This window comes from Eschrichtius robustus, chromosome 4 (assembly GCF_028021215.1).
Source record: "Eschrichtius robustus isolate mEscRob2 chromosome 4, mEscRob2.pri, whole genome shotgun sequence".
Taxonomy (NCBI): Eukaryota; Metazoa; Chordata; class Mammalia; order Artiodactyla; family Eschrichtiidae; genus Eschrichtius; species Eschrichtius robustus.
In genome coordinates this window covers 65,006,596-65,022,211 of record NC_090827.1, presented here as the reverse complement: position 1 = coordinate 65,022,211, position 15,616 = coordinate 65,006,596, and the positions used below count along the sequence as shown (strand labels likewise).

The 15,616-nt window shown below is 34.9% G+C and overlaps 1 protein-coding gene across 1 annotated transcript; it reads right to left on the bottom strand.

Annotated features, from left to right (window-relative positions):
* Positions 1–273: 273 nt before the first annotated feature.
* Positions 274–15,117, bottom strand: SULT1B1 (sulfotransferase family 1B member 1). The gene is made up of 7 exons (XM_068542181.1): positions 14,892–15,117; positions 14,482–14,610; positions 10,691–10,788; positions 8,801–8,927; positions 8,067–8,161; positions 5,958–6,138; positions 274–1,404 (listed from the first exon to the last, which is right to left on the bottom strand). The coding sequence occupies exons 1-7, from the start codon at positions 15,037–15,039 to the stop codon at positions 1,292–1,294; spliced, it is 891 nt and encodes a 296-aa protein (XP_068398282.1). The 5' UTR covers positions 15,040–15,117; the 3' UTR covers positions 274–1,291.
* Positions 15,118–15,616: the final 499 nt, after the last annotated feature.

Sequence of the window (15,616 nt, the reverse complement as noted above, 5' to 3'; positions counted from 1 at the left end):
GGAAGTAGGGAGGGGCAAAATAGTGGTATGTGATTAAACTATGCAAACTACTATGTGTAAAATAAATAAGCAATGAGTATATATTGTACAGCACAGAGAAATACAGTCTTTATTTTGTAATAACTTTGTAGTACAGTCTATAAAAAATTGACTCATTATGTTGTACACCTGAAGCTAATATAATATTGTAAAACAACTATGCTTCAATTAAAAATAAAAGAATGCTAATGTGTCTCATTAAATGAGACATTTCCTGTAAAACTTACCTTAAAACTTACGAACATTTACTTGAAGACTTATGTTTCAAAGAAACATCTATCAAAGAGACCAGCAGATAGACCTAAGTGTGGAAAAGTAGGTAGAAAGGACATTGGGTCTGGAGGGTGTAGTGGAGATTCAGGCTAGAGAATCTCTTGTAGGCACCAGATTGGGAAAGTTTTAGCGGTAGATGTGATTATATCTGGGGTATTGAAAGTGGTATTAAGGGATACACATCTGTTCAGACACAAGATGAAGAAACCAAAGTTCTCAAATGGTAACCATATCATGGCAATAAGGAATTCTCAAGAATTCAGAAGAAGCTGTTGAATTTTGGAAGGACTCTCCATAGGAAACAGGTTCCAGCCCTCAGCCCAGACTCTCAGACCAGAGCTCCTGTTCCCAGGGGAGAGCCTTAGGGAGACTAATGATGATCTTTCACCTTTAGAGACTCGAAAATTACATACTCAGAAATTAGAAATTTGGATAAACAGAAATTAGGTATGGAAATAACGTTTCCAAAATCTGAACCATACTATCTAGGACATGAACCGTATAATTCTAAGAGAGACACTACAAGATGAGCTATGACTCAGGGAACAACATGAAACCCAGAAGACAGCAATGGAAGAGAGCATCCTGGGTCAAGTTTTTAGGAAAGGGAAATTGGGGCAGAGCTATGAAACATAGTGTCAGTGTTAAAGCAGCATTTCTTGGGCTAGGTTAGTAGGGAGTAGAACTTCATTTTAAACCACAATGTATGGAGATTGAGTAGGAAACTTTCTCTCTTGTCAGTGCTAGTCTAGGAAAAGGCAGGAATAGCCTACAAAAAGATAACAGTTTGTCCTAATTTTAGGGAATTTGGAAGCTCGGTGAGTGGGGACTTCATTAACAACACTGAAAAATCAAAGTTTTAAAAGCACATTTTTTTCCCTTTATAAAACCATTCGATTGCCCAAATCAAGTCATAACTGCCCCTGTTTCAACGAACTGCAGGTCAGACTTCTCTCTTCAGATTCTCAGTTTAGGCTCTTTAAATCTCTGTGCGGAAATGAAGTTCAGTTTCAGACATTTCCTTCTTATAAATGGCATCAAATTTCTCATTTTGGGCGACAGTGAAGTAATGCTTCCAGTCACCTACAATCCCTAAAAATTACAAATAAGGAAACATATGAATGAATAAAATATTTTCATTATGAAGGAAAAGCTAATGGATACCAAAAGAAAAGATTGAAACAGTTTAAAGGAAGACTTTCCTTGTATTAGAATACTTTAAAAGGTCATTTATTTTTTTTATTGGTAATTACTCCCATCTATAATTAAACAGACTCTGGCTTTTATTTATTTATTTATTTTAGCATCTTTATTGGAGTATAATTGTTTTACAATGGTGTGTTACTTTCTGCTTTATAACAAAGTGAATCAGCTATACATAAACATTTATCCCCATATCTCCTCCCTCTTGCATCTCCCTCCCACCCTCCCTATCCCACCCCTCCAGGTGGTCACACAGCACCAAGCTGATCTCCCTGTGCTATGCGGCTGCTTCCCACTAGCTATCGATTTTACATTTGGTAGTATATATATGCAATGCTACTCTCTCACTTTGTCCCAGCTTACCCTTCCCTCTGCCCATGTCCTCAAGTCCATTCTCTAGTAGGTCTGCGTCTTTATTCCCATCCTGCCACTAGGTTCTTCATGACCTTTTTTTTTTTTTTTTTTTGGTTCCATATATATGTGTTGGCATACAGTATTTGTTTTCCTCTTTCTGACTTACTTCACTTGTATGACAGACTCTAGGTCCACCCACCTCACTACAAAAAACTCAGTTTCGTTTCTTTTTATGGCTGAGTAATATTCCATTCTATATGTGTGCCACATCTTTATCCATTCATCCATCGATGGACACTTAGGTTGCTTCCATGTCCTGGCTACTGTAAATAGAACTGCAATGAGCATTGTGGTACATGAATCTTTTTGAATTATGGTTTTCTCAGGGTATATGCCCAGTAGTGGGATTGCTGGGTTGTATGGTAGTTCTATTTTTAGTTTTTTAAGGAACCTCCATACTGTTCTCTATAGTGGCTGTATCAATTTACATTCCCACCAACAGTGCAAGAGGGTTCCCTTTTCTCCACACCCTCTCCAGCATTTATTGTTTGTAGATTTTTTTGGTGATGGCCATTCTGACTGGTGTCAGGTGATACCTCATTGTAGTTTTGGTTTGCATTTCTCTAATGATTAGTGATGTTGAGCATCCTTTCATGTGTTTGTTGGCAATCTGTATACATTCTTTGGAGAAATGTCTCTTTAGTTCTTCTGCACATTTTTGGATTGGGTTGTTTGTTTTTTTGATATTGAGCTGCTTGTAAATTTTGGAGATTAATCCTTTGTCAGTTGCTTCGTTTGCAAATATTTTTTCCCATTCTGAGGGTTGTCTTTTGGTCTTGTTTATGGTTTCCTTTGCTGTGCAAAAGCTTTTAAGTTTCATTAGGTCCCATTTGTTTATTTTTGTTTTTATTTCTATTTCTCTAGAAGGTGGGTCAAAAAGGATCTTGCTGTGATTTATGTCACAGAGTGTTCTGCCTATGTTTTCCTCTAAGAGTTTTACAGTGTCTGGCCTTACATTTAGGTCTTTAATCCATTTTGAGTTTATTTTTGTGTATGGTGTTAGGAAGTGTTCTAATGTCATTCATTTACATGTAGCTGTCCAGTTTTCCCAGCACCTCTTATTGAAGAGGCTGTCTTTTCTCCATTGTATATTCTTGCCTCCTTTATCAAAAATAAGGTGTGGAGTCTGGCTTTTAAAAATACATTATAAGAAGGGTTAATTTTCTTGTCTAAATTTATGGGCTGTACAATAGTTTCCTAAAAGAGATTCTTTTAGTGTTTCTAATTGTCCTAGGTCATGGGGTTACCACTGGTCACTGGATCAATGATCAGGGAGTATTCCATTTCATGAGTTACTTTTGGAAACTGTACAAAGGACTGGTCATGAGCACAATCAAACCATGAAACAGAAAGCTGATAAGTATCATTTCACAAAAAAAATAAAGGATGATGTTATGATATTTGGATGATATTTGTGTTTCCTGAATTCACTAGACATATCTTATTTTAATTTTAGAGGAGAAGAATAGCATTAAAATCAAACACATAAAATCCCTGCACCATTTTTACAAAAGTGGAACTGTTGGGATATAAATTTACATTTAATCTTTTATACTGGATACTTAAAAATATATATTTGAAAAATTAATAATTTTTTAATGTACTGCCAATGTGTTTGGAGGAAAACATTAATTTTGCCAATTTATTTGATATTAAATATAATCGTATTGAATTTCAAGCCTTATTAACCCATGATTGCTTCATGAAGATTTAAAACCCTTTTAATGAAAACATCCCCATAGACAAGGTTGTTTCCCTGGTTATTTTACTTTATTCTGTTTCCACCAAATGATAATAGTTCTTTGGAATGTATGTGAGGGTAGTGCATATCTGGGATAGTACACCTCTAAAGATGCCACTGAAAAGAGAAAGTGCAGATTTAAACAATAAAGAGTCATATATAAAGTATTCTAATAATCTTCTATTTTGAGTATAAATACTATATACACAAACACATTTGCTTCACAAGAGTGAGGGAAGTATAAAAATTTTTTTGATAAAATAAATTCTTGCCAAATCCCAGGGTTTTCTGTTTTGTTGCTGTTTGGGACATAGGCATAAACATTGGACATTATCTATCCTCTCCCTAACATCGTTACTATTGTGTGACTAAATTTTGACCTTGATTTATCCAGCATGGACTCCTTCAAGACTGAAGGCCAAACTATGCCTGGCCCTTTGTTCATTCTTCACTTTTGAGCCCTTTTCAATATTCATTACATGAATGCCTCTTGTATTACATTATGAGCTTCTTGAAGCAGATGTACACGTCATTTATATTCTAGAGAATATGAGCTGCATATAGGTGTTCATGAAGAGCTTTTCATAAGTATTAACTAATGAATAAAGGGTATTCTTTAAGTGTTATTGAATGCATGAATGAATAAATGAATAGATGAAACGAACTATTAGATAAGAACATATTAAACTAATATGACTTGCTACTTTTGTGTATATCATTTTGGTCAGAAAAAATATAATAAATGCTTATATATCTTTTACCAAAATCCTCCCCCAAAACTTGTGCTGTAGGTGTTATTCCTTTCTTCATTTTGTCAGTGATGTAATCGAAACTTTGGCAGATTTATTAATATATGCAAAGTCAAAGGTTCAGTGAGTGGCATAGCCTTGATAAATCCCAGAGCAATCTGACCACAAAGGTTATGTTCTTCACTACTCCCAGAGGGGATGTAAAGACTGTCTCTCTTATATACCCTTTTCCTTTGAAGTTGGCGAAAGCATGGAATCCAGATACTGAGCTTATCTCATCTATCCTTATACCCTAATGAGATATCATTGGATCGTATCAATTTTCATATGACTGGGGATAAAACTCTCCTGGAAGTTACATTCAATGATCTGGCATAATGAAAATTTGCCTTGTTTAATTAAAGAGGTTTTTTGTCTCTGTTTCTTCCACAAGAAAAACATGAGTGTGTGTTGTGTGTGTGCTGTGCATGTATCAGTCTTCTTTGTTCAAACTTGTAATGCACCATTTACAAAGAAAAATTTGCCTTGCCCTCTTATACCACAGCTTATTTTTTAAGTGCAGTGTTTTTGAAAATTAAAACATAATTTAGTGTTTTTAGTATAGGACTACACTAAGGTACAGAGAAAACTGTGTTAGAAATATCTGTAATCATATAACTCTTTCAAAATTGAGGGTTTTGATCCACATGTTCATATGCACAATAAATATATTCCTAGGGTTGTTTTTACTTCCTGGCACACCAACTGAAATTTTATCTTTTTCTCTCCAACCCAGTAAAGGACATTGAAAAGAAAGGTGGCAAGACTAGGTGGATAACTTCTCAGATGTAAGTTAATAATTTGTTAAATGCATTATTTTTATCATTAATAACACATTTTTAACACAAGCCATATACAATAAACCATAATATACAGTATTTGCCTTAATGGAAATAGAGCTGTATTTTGACAGTGAATGCCATATTTCTCTATTGTCATCTTTTTAACTTAATTTTAGATTCCATGTTTTCCTATAATTCAGACAGTATTTTCAGGGAGCAAAAACTTCCCATATGGTAAAAAAATGTCGTTACTCTTGGTGAATCCTTCTTAACAAAATGACCACTGCTTTCTAAATGATAAGGGGTCTTTAAAGAAGATGGTACTGTATTGAGTGACATTAGTTTATTACTGGGGAGAAGAAGGAGGCCTATGCCAATTTAAACAAAGATTTAAGATTTAGTAATAAAAAATGTGGAATGACTCACATCAGAATTGACAAAACACTCCCTTTTAGCAGGGTAGTAAATAGAAGGAGAAGTATGTATCAAGTACTCAGGGTACTTTAATAACGTGTTTACATGCATTATTTCCTTTAATAATTTCTAATCTAATTCAGCAACTTTTGTGGTAGGTATTTTTAGTGTCCTTATTTTACAGATGAAGAAATTGACATCAAAACTGGCTAAGTAACTTGGTAGAGATTACAAAGCTAATCCGCACTTCAGAGTAATTCATAAGAAACCAAAAAGGAAAATTAAACTCAGCAAAATATTAACCTTTGCGCATAAAAGAGGATTTACTGTGATCCATCACTGTACTTGGTAGATGTGTATAATTCACCAGAGGGTTGTCCTTCATCATTTCAAAGGAGGTATGATGGATTATCTTATCCAAGATCTCATCATTCAGGTTCTTCTCTAGAAATCTAACAATCTTCTTGATTTCTTTCCTTGGATTCTATCAGTGGGTAAAGAGACATATCCAAGAAAATGGTAAACAATAATTCATTAACATAATGTGAAAAAAATCATAAAAATGAAAAAATCAATAATTTATGTTTAGTAAAAGTAGAATGGAAATACTTTGTTTGTTCTAAATCTTATATTTTTAGTTTTCATTCAAAATACAATAAGAATAAATCTTGGCCTAAATATTAACAGTATTTAGAGAAAAAGATTATAGCAACGATTTTAAGCTCAATTTGTAATCAGATTTGAAATGTGAATGTTTTAGGGACCCAGTATCTTTATTCCTTCTGCCTTTATTTTTCTGTTCTTCATCAAAATTGCTTTCTTATTCTTAATAATAATATTTAAAAACAAAAATCATAAATTCAGGGAAAACTTCAGGTATTTTCCTAAAGTGTAAATACTGATGAAATCTTGCTTGGATGTAAATTATTAAAAATAAACTCCAATGAAGTTGCAAAGATATCAAGACCTAAATTATTCATTGGTCTTTGAGAATAAGAAGAAAAAAATCTGAGAAAGAAATCATTTTTTCAGATTCTAATGACATAAACTTAATATTTATAGCTTTTTAGGAAGCTAAGTTAAAATCTACATAGATATATCTAGAAAGATTTTGAGGGGGTAACATCTAAGCTGAGTTTAGAAAGATGAGTCAGAGTTTACCAAGATGCAGTCTCCTGAGCGATTGGAGAGTGAATTCCCAGCAGAGAAAATAGTTAAAATTCTTGGAAGTATAGGTTCTCACAGTGTGTTCAAGGGAGGAAGAAAGCAAAGTGGTTGCAGTTAGAGCTGAGTTGTTTATAGGAGTGGGAGAGGCTATGAATCAAGAAAGATGAATTGGGGTAAAATTGAGAACATCCTTGGATGTCCTGCTGAAGGATTTGGACTGTATCTGTTATGTAGTAGGGAAGCAACAGCATTTAATAATATGTCTTATTAACTCTCTGTGTGTTTATGTATGTGTGTGTGTGTGTGTGTGTGTGTATGTGTGTGGTGAATGTATGTGCTTGTGTATTTTTTTTTTTTTGCAATCTCAGTTTGTTGTCTTTTTTTGTTTAACATCTTTATTGGAGTATAATTGCTTTACAATAGTGTGTTAGTTTCTGCTGTATAACAAAGTGAATCCGCTATATGTATACATATATCCCCATATCCCTTCCCTCTTGCATCTCCTTCCCACCCTCCCTATCCCACCCCTGGTCACAAAGCACCGAGCTGATGTAAAGGAGAAGGACACATTTGAAAGATATAATAGTTAGAGCATGTGAAACAATGGGATATTCAGGATATAGTGGAACCATATCAGCTACATGAAAGCCAGTGAGGACAATTTACTTTCAAGCTTTGAACACTGAATGAACAACCAAACATCATTAACCAAAAGAGAGAATAAAGGAAAAGGATTACCTGTTGGAGAGAGAGAAGCAAGATGAGTTTAGTTTTGAACATGTTAAATTTGAGGGTTGTTTTAATAAAAACATGGGTTTGAATTCAGGGTAGAAGTTAAAATGGAGTTTTTGGTGGGTCATTAGCACATAGATAGTTTTGGCAACAGTGGGCTTGGACATGATCATCAAACTATAGCAAAGAGTTCAAAAAGAAAAATGACTAAGTGATAGAGATTCACAGGAAAACCATGACAGTGTGATAACCAATTAAATGTAGGAGAGAAGTTCGAAAAGAAAAGGTGCTCAAAAGAAACACAATGGTTAAAAAGGATAAGAGGATAAAAATGTCATTGATTTCAGTTAGCGTCATTAATGATCTTAGCAAGATTTGGGTAAGCAGGCATGGAAAATAGGCAAAGCGATCATGTCATTTTGGACTCCATAGATTAAGTTGAAAAAATATAATAATCCTTTTACCCCAAGATGTAGCTGAAGAATTATCTAGAATGCATTTCTACCATTTTACCTCTTTCATATCTTCATAGAATAAGAAAAGTATTGGGTGTTCTCCCTTTTTCTTCCACCAGCTTTTAACATGATTAAACCAGGAGCCAAAGGCCACTAAAACCAGAGAAAAAGTCTATTTCCATAAGCATTCATCAAATCAAAGATTTGTTTGTGAACAATAAGTCAAAGTGGACAAACATTTTGTGGAATTTAGTACTCAAGGGAACTGAGGCTGTAAAGCCAATTTAAACAGTTATATACCATCAGCCATTTATGGATGTACAAACAATCAGATTTTTAAAAATATTAAGTACAAAAGATGCATTTCAAATGAAAATACATTGACCTCTAATAGGTTATACTTAGCCTCACACAGAAGAAAACTATTCTTTTATGAAGTACTCAATCAATTATTTACCTAAGTACTATAAATATATCTAACAGATTTAACTAATGATTTGGGCAAGTTAAACAACTTCTATTCTGAGCAGGAACTGAGAACGGGTTTTTAGCAACTGAAAAGAGATTCAAGAATATTTTCATTAAGCCAATGTTTAATACCAGGTTTATATATTGAATGTCATAGTAAAATATTAGATGTATTTGATTTAATTTTTAAATGGTATTTGAATGTACTTGTTACTGTTTTGGAAAAATAAGTGTTTTGAAAGGAAAATTCATACTTGTAATGGTTAACATTATTTTTTAAAATAATTTTAAAATGACATTAATTTTTAGCCAAGGCCATCCTACCATTTCCAGTCAAGAATTTCTCTAGATAGTCTCCCCAGGTTCCCGGAAGAGGTTGTAAATTATTCATTAAGTCAAAATGGTAAAATGAGACTGCAACATCCTTGGCATTTCGAGCCAGATAAATCATCTGCAGGCGGAGAATGAAAAAAAATCAAATACATGATATTTTATTTAAGAAAAAAAATAACATATAGTAGGCATGTAAAACAACAGATTTGAAATCCATGAAATTAAAAACAGGAAAATAGTAAGAAAATTAATGAAACAAAAAGCTGGATCTTTTAAAAAAATCAATAAAATTGATAAACATCTAACAAGACTGACAAAATAAATAGAGAAGACACAAATTACTAGTATCAATTAAAAACAGGGGATATCACAACCAATCTTGCAGCTATTAAAAGAAAAATAAGAGTGTGAAAAGATACCAAACATCTTACTTCATCAGGGAAATGCAAATTGAAACAACGAGACACAACTTCATACTTTTTAGAATGGCCAAAACCTAGAACACTGACAACACTAAATCCTGGTGAGGGTGTGGCACAACAGGAACTCTCACTCATTGCTGGTGGGGATGCAAAATCGTACTGCTACTTCGTAAGATACTTGTTTCTTTCAAAACAAAATATACTTTTACCATATGATCCAGAAATTGCATTACTTGGTATTTACCCAAAGGAGTTGAAAAATAAAGTTCACAAAAAAACCTGCAAATGGATGTTTATACCAGCTTTGTTCATAATTGCCAAAATTTGGAAACAACCATAATGTCCTTCAGTAGGTTACTGGATAAATAAACTCTGGTACCTCCAGTCAATAGACTATTATTCACTACTAACAAGAAATGAGCTATCAAGCCATGAAAAGGCATGGAAGAATATTAAAGGCATATTACCAAGTGAAAGAATACAATCTGAAAAGGCTACATACGTATGATTCTAACAATATGACATACTGGAAAAGGCAAAACTATGGAGGCAATAAGAAGATCAGTGGTTGCCCGGGTTGGGGGGAGGAAAGGAATAGGTGGAGCACAGAGGATTTATAGGCAGTGAAACCGCACTGCATGGTACTATAATGGTATATACATGTCGTCATACATTTGTCCAAACCCATGGAATGTACAACACCAATAGTGAACCGTAAGGTAAATTATGGACTTTGGGAGATAATGATGTGTCCATGTAGGTTCATCAATTGTAACAAATGGATCGCTCCGGTGAGAGGTCAGAGATATTGATGATGGAGAGTCTATGCATATGTGGGAGAAAGGGATATATGCAAAACCTCTTTAACTTCCTCTCAATTTTCTGTCAAAATAAATTTGCTTTAAAAATAGATAAGATTGTTGTAAAAAAAAAAGCCTGTTAAAAGAAAGAATAAGATGGGAATATTACTAACAACATTTCATTACAAAATTCAACAACTTAGAATTCCTCACATATCACAAACTAGCAAAAGCCAGATAGACAATCTGAATAGCTTCACAATTATTGGGAAAAAAAAAATGAGTTTTAAATTTAAAAGTTTCCCCAAAGCAAATATTCAGGCTCAAATGTCTCACTGAAGAATTTTACCAAACTATTAAATAAGAATTGATATCCTTATGCTGAGTTTTCAGAGAAGGCCAGACTATATAAGACAGCTGGGAAATAATAGTAGCAATATTGTGCTGAGATAAGGGTTTTGTTGCTGCATAACTTTGGAAAACTTGAGCGTGCAAGTTTAGGCTAAAACGTATTCTTTTAATCGAAACACTTTTTTTAATGTAGCTCACTTCTCATGGTAACAGATAAACAAAACATTTGAGCAATTACTTTACTTACTATGTGAGCGAAAAAGGGTTAAAAGTTACATTAAAAAATTTACTTGCAGTTTAGAGTATACCTTGCAGTTGTTTTCCCAGAAAGACTTAGGAATGAGATCAATTGGTAGATGTGTCTTCACAAGCCGGGGTGATGGATTCTTCTCTAATTGTTCTATACCTGGGGAAATTTAGTTTGGTTATGGAGATACTAGAGTCTCCAAGGAGCCTGCATTTCTGGATTTTCTTAACCAACTTTTCAAAATATTTTTGACCACTATATAATGCTGCTAAATTTTGAACCAATCTCAAGCATCATTTATCTGGATTCTAAGAGCCAATATTTTCTAATGGTTAAGAGCTTAGGTTCTGCGGTTAGCCTCTTTGGGTTCAAATCCTAACTTTATCACTTAATCATCATGAAACATCTGAAAGTATCCCAGAGTCTCTAGGCTTCACTTTATCCATCTCCAAAATGACAAGTAATAATACCAACCTTAGCAATTTGGAGTTTTATCATGCCTTTGCATTATTACAAGTAATTACAAAAATGTTTCCTGTATGTCAGAGATACTGATAACTGGTAATTCACATATTGGCTATTGTTATGCAGCAGCTATTGTAGTATAGATGATATCTTTGTAGAGCATCACCTGTTGTACCTGCATTTTCATTATTTCCTTTATGTGTCATATATATATATATACTACGCATATAAAAAACGAAATTTTTGCGCAATTTTTAGGTGCTGGCTGAAGTTTCTAAAGACATACAACTAATAAGTAATAGAACTTAGTTTTAAATTAAGTCTTTGGTTAAGGGTTATATGAACTTCCTTGTGACAGAAAGTATCCATTTATTTTCTACGTGAAGAGCTAGGAAGAGCCCAGGGGCCTAGATCAATCTATAAGTGACTCGGCCAGTCTGAGGGCACTTTTGGGGTAAAGGCACACTCGGACAATTTCTGACATAGACCAGGAAGAGCTGGACTAACCCTTAATTTATGATTTTTTAATGGACTCAGTGGCCTTTATCACTTCCCAGATTTATCTGTTAATGATGCCATCCCATATAGAGTCGTCAGTCCCTAAAATCTCAATTATTCTTGTCTCCTCCTTCAGGTTTCACATCCAGTCAATCTTAAAGTCCTGTACATTTTTTCACAATATTACTTACACCCAGTCTAACCTCTAGATTACCTGTTAATCCTATGTATATCATCTTCCCATATTTTGCATACAAAGGCACACCTGCCCCAAATTGTATGACTCACTCATTCAAAGCAATCCTATGCTTCAGTTGTTCACAAAACTAACTACATATGTTAAAAAGCCACTCAGTTTCTAATAAATCATCCTTTTTAAATGTTCCATACAGCACACATTTTGTCTCACAGTTTATGCTTATTTATTTGTTTGTTGTCAGTTCCCATGCCTCTTCCCATCTTCATTCCCAAACACACACTGGAATGGAGATTCCATAAGAGCAGAAGAGTAACTTGTTATGTTCACCAGTGAATATTCTGTAGAGAATAGTTCATAGCACATGGTGGTATCAAGAAGAACCACTTAATATCAATGCAGATAGGGTTGACAGACTTAGGAAATAAAGATGCAAGAATCCCAGTTAAATTTGAACTTCACATAAACAACAGATACCTGTAAGTATCTCCCCTGCAATATTTGAAATATACTAAATAAAAGAGGTATCTATCTGATTTTCAAATTTAATTGGGTATCCTGGATTTTATCTGGAACTATTAGTTATACACCTGTAAAATTCCACCAGCTAATTCATTATGTTTCTACTGACCTGGTAGCTGCAGCCACTTTATCCAGTATTTAGAAATGAGAAATCATACTCTTCCACAACTCACTCTGCCTCAATGTCCATGACATGAAATTTTATGTCTGTCTCTTTTATAAAGTTTTCACTATCTGTTCTTCCTCTTCCATCTCTTAACTTCACTGAAAGATTTCTCAACCTCTTCTGTCTTGTGATTGTTTTGCCACGTGAGGTCCTTTAAATGAACCATTTACATACTTAAATGTGAATGTTGGGAATAGGTAATGACATCGCAAGTATGCACATTCAGGTTGTAGAGGAAATCTGAGTGTCAGTTTACTCTCCTTCACCTGCTGAGCCTCACCTACTCACTCTCTGGCGATGCTACACTGCCTCACGCCCCACCCCCAACCTCCGTCTCTCACCAGTAATCTCTGACTCCCCTGTCCCTGATTACTTTGATTCTATCACTTTTTCATTTCATACTTTTCTATGGTTCTGGAGTCTTAACTCACTCGGTACTCATTTTGGTTGCTTGTCCCAGAATAATCCTTTAGTTTCAAGCTTTAGCATTTGCTCTCTGACTTCAGGCAACCACACAGAGGGAATGATACCCTCTCAGCTGGTCCTTCTCTGCCTGTGGAAGTAACTAGCTCCAGTAGGGGAGAGAATTTGAATTCTGCTGTTTACATTGATAGACATTCACCACCATAATACTGTCTTTTTATGCCAGGTTTCTAGCAGCATTTGAAAGCTAGCCCTCGCTTTTTGAAACCTTCTCATTTGCTTACATGATACCCTACTCTGCTGATTCTCTCTTAGCTCACTGAGTATTTCTTAAGAATTACAAGCCCTGCATGATCTGTCCCTGTCTAGTCTCCAATTGTTTTGCCTCTCACTTTTCCGTTCTTTCATTGTTGTTGTTGTTGGTGGTGGTGGTTGATTTTTTAGTCCCTGGACTACACCTAGGTCTTTTCTGCATCTGGGCCCCCATACCTAATGCTTCATCTTCCTGAAATATGCTTTCTCCAGCATTGTGCAAAGCTTTAGGTCTCCATTCAGAGCTGATATCCCTGACTACCCAATCTAAAGTAAAGTCTCCTGATGTTCCCTTTCGTAGAGCCCTATTCTCTGGATATGTTAGGCTAACAATATTCGTATATTGCTAGTTACTTACTTATTTAATGTCACAATGTTATTGTAAGCTCCTTGGAGATAGGACATCTAATTTACTGATCTTTTTTTTTAAATAGATTTAATTAATTAATTAATTTATTTATTTATTGGCTGTGTTGGGTCTTCCATTGCTGTGTGCAGGCTTTCTCTAGTTGCCACGAGCAGGGGCTACTCTTCGTTGCAGTGTGAGGGCTTCTCATTGCGGTGGCTTCTCTTGTTGCAGAGCATAGGCTCTAGGCGTGCAGGCTTCAGTAGTTGTGGCACACTGGCTTCAGTAGTTGTGGCTCATGGGCTCTAGAGCGCAGGCTCAGTAGTTGTGGTGCACAGGCTTAGTTGCTCTGCGGCATGTGGGATCTTCCCAGGCCAGGGCTCAAACCCGTGTCCCCTGCATTGGCAGGCAGATTCTTAACCACTACGCCACCAGGGAAGCCCCTACTGATCATTTTTTATCTAGTCCGTAGCACAGTGCATAGTTCTTTAGAAGCACTCAGTAAATATTTGTGCAATGAAAAATGAATTGTATTAATAATAAATTTTATATTTTATGAGGCATCGGTACTTCTTATTTATTTAATTACAGCAATGCTCTAAATTAAGAAATTACTGTTCTAATCTGCCAAATTTTATACAACAAAATTCAGTAAAAGATAAGAAACATTTTTTTTATCAATGAGATTTTTAGTTGTTTTCTATAACAAAATTCTTTTATCTTTGATTAGCATACCTGGATGTGCATGCAATGGAATAAACTACAGTTTCTCTGTATGCCTTGCTTATTGTACTGCTTGCAAAACTTACATTTTATGTTACCAAATATACTCCATTTTCCTTGAATGGACATCACAAATACAGTATTTAATATGTGATGTAAATACTACTACAAAATTATAATTCCTGGGTGATTTTAAATTACCTGAAGTCCTTAGTCCAGGAAGAGCCATTTCCAACATTGGAACTTTCACAGTTATAACATCTCGCTTACAGTTTTCAACATCTCCATCATTTAGAACCATGTCCAAAATTTCACTAATCCAAGTGGTACCTGTGGCAAAAGACAACATTTTTATAACCTTCACCTGAATCTGGGGGCAAACAGTCCCAGTTGGAAGCCTGCCATCTTAATATATTATCTTAGAAAATTAATTCTGCAGAGTTTCCCTTTCTATGCCCCAAATGTCCATTTTAATATACTCAAAGTAGATGGCTAGACTGACTTTTAGGAATACTAATTTTATTTAGGATGTTAATGATTTTGTAGAGAAGCTGATTTTCAGGAAACAAAAGCTGAAGTCAGACCTGCATTTGTCAGGCCACAAAACTCACCTGATTTGGGGTAAGTGGCTATCACGATGTCATCTGGCCTGCTTTGGAACTGTTCAATCTTTTCCCAGTTGTTTGCAAAAGCATAGGTGATGGGACAGCCATGGACTAGCTTCAGATTTTTTCTCAGGACATCTTTTTGGGAAGTCATCTTTGCTCCAGACTGTAAAAATACTTAGTAGAATACTTAATAATAATCAAATCATGGAGAAAAAAGAGGATAAAAATAAGAAACTGTGTAACTAATGTTATTAAGACACTGCAAGTTGACAGTAAAATTGGCCTTTAACACACTGAGCACAAGAGATCTAAATACAAAGGGCATTTTTATGGGTGTACAGCTGTAGATTGCAAGAGCAGCAGTTGGCTCAGTGACAAGCAGATCAAAGGTCTTTAATGGAAGCTTTGGAAAGAAATAGAACTGCACATTTTACTTTGAATTAAAAATCCCACTTCACAGAAATATGCTAAAAAATATCTGGACCTAAGGCAAAATAAATCTATCAGTCATTGTTATACTCCAGTTGTACCTCAGTTTTTCTCACAGGAAACCTGTTGTGTTTCTCACCTTGGTTCTCCTGAGTATAATGAATTTGTTTTCTCTGTCTGCTTCTAAGATCCCCTTATTTATTTATTTATTTATTTATTTATTTATTTATTTATTTATGGCTGTGTTGGGTCTTCGTTTCTGTGCGAGGGCTTTCTCTAGTTGCGGCAAGCGGGGGCCA

Coding starts and splice junctions, on each gene's coding strand:
- SULT1B1 (XM_068542181.1), bottom strand. CDS start 15,039: ATGACTTCCCAAAAAGATGTCCTGAGAAAAAATCTGAAGCTAGTCCAT. Junction 14,611..14,891: donor AGCCACTTACCCCAAATCAG/GTGAGTTTTGTG, acceptor CTTTTGCCACAG/GTACCACTTGGATTAGTGAA. Junction 1,405..5,957: donor ATCCTCTTTTATGCGCAAAG/GTTAATATTTTG, acceptor TGTAATTTTTAG/GGATTGTAGGTGACTGGAAG.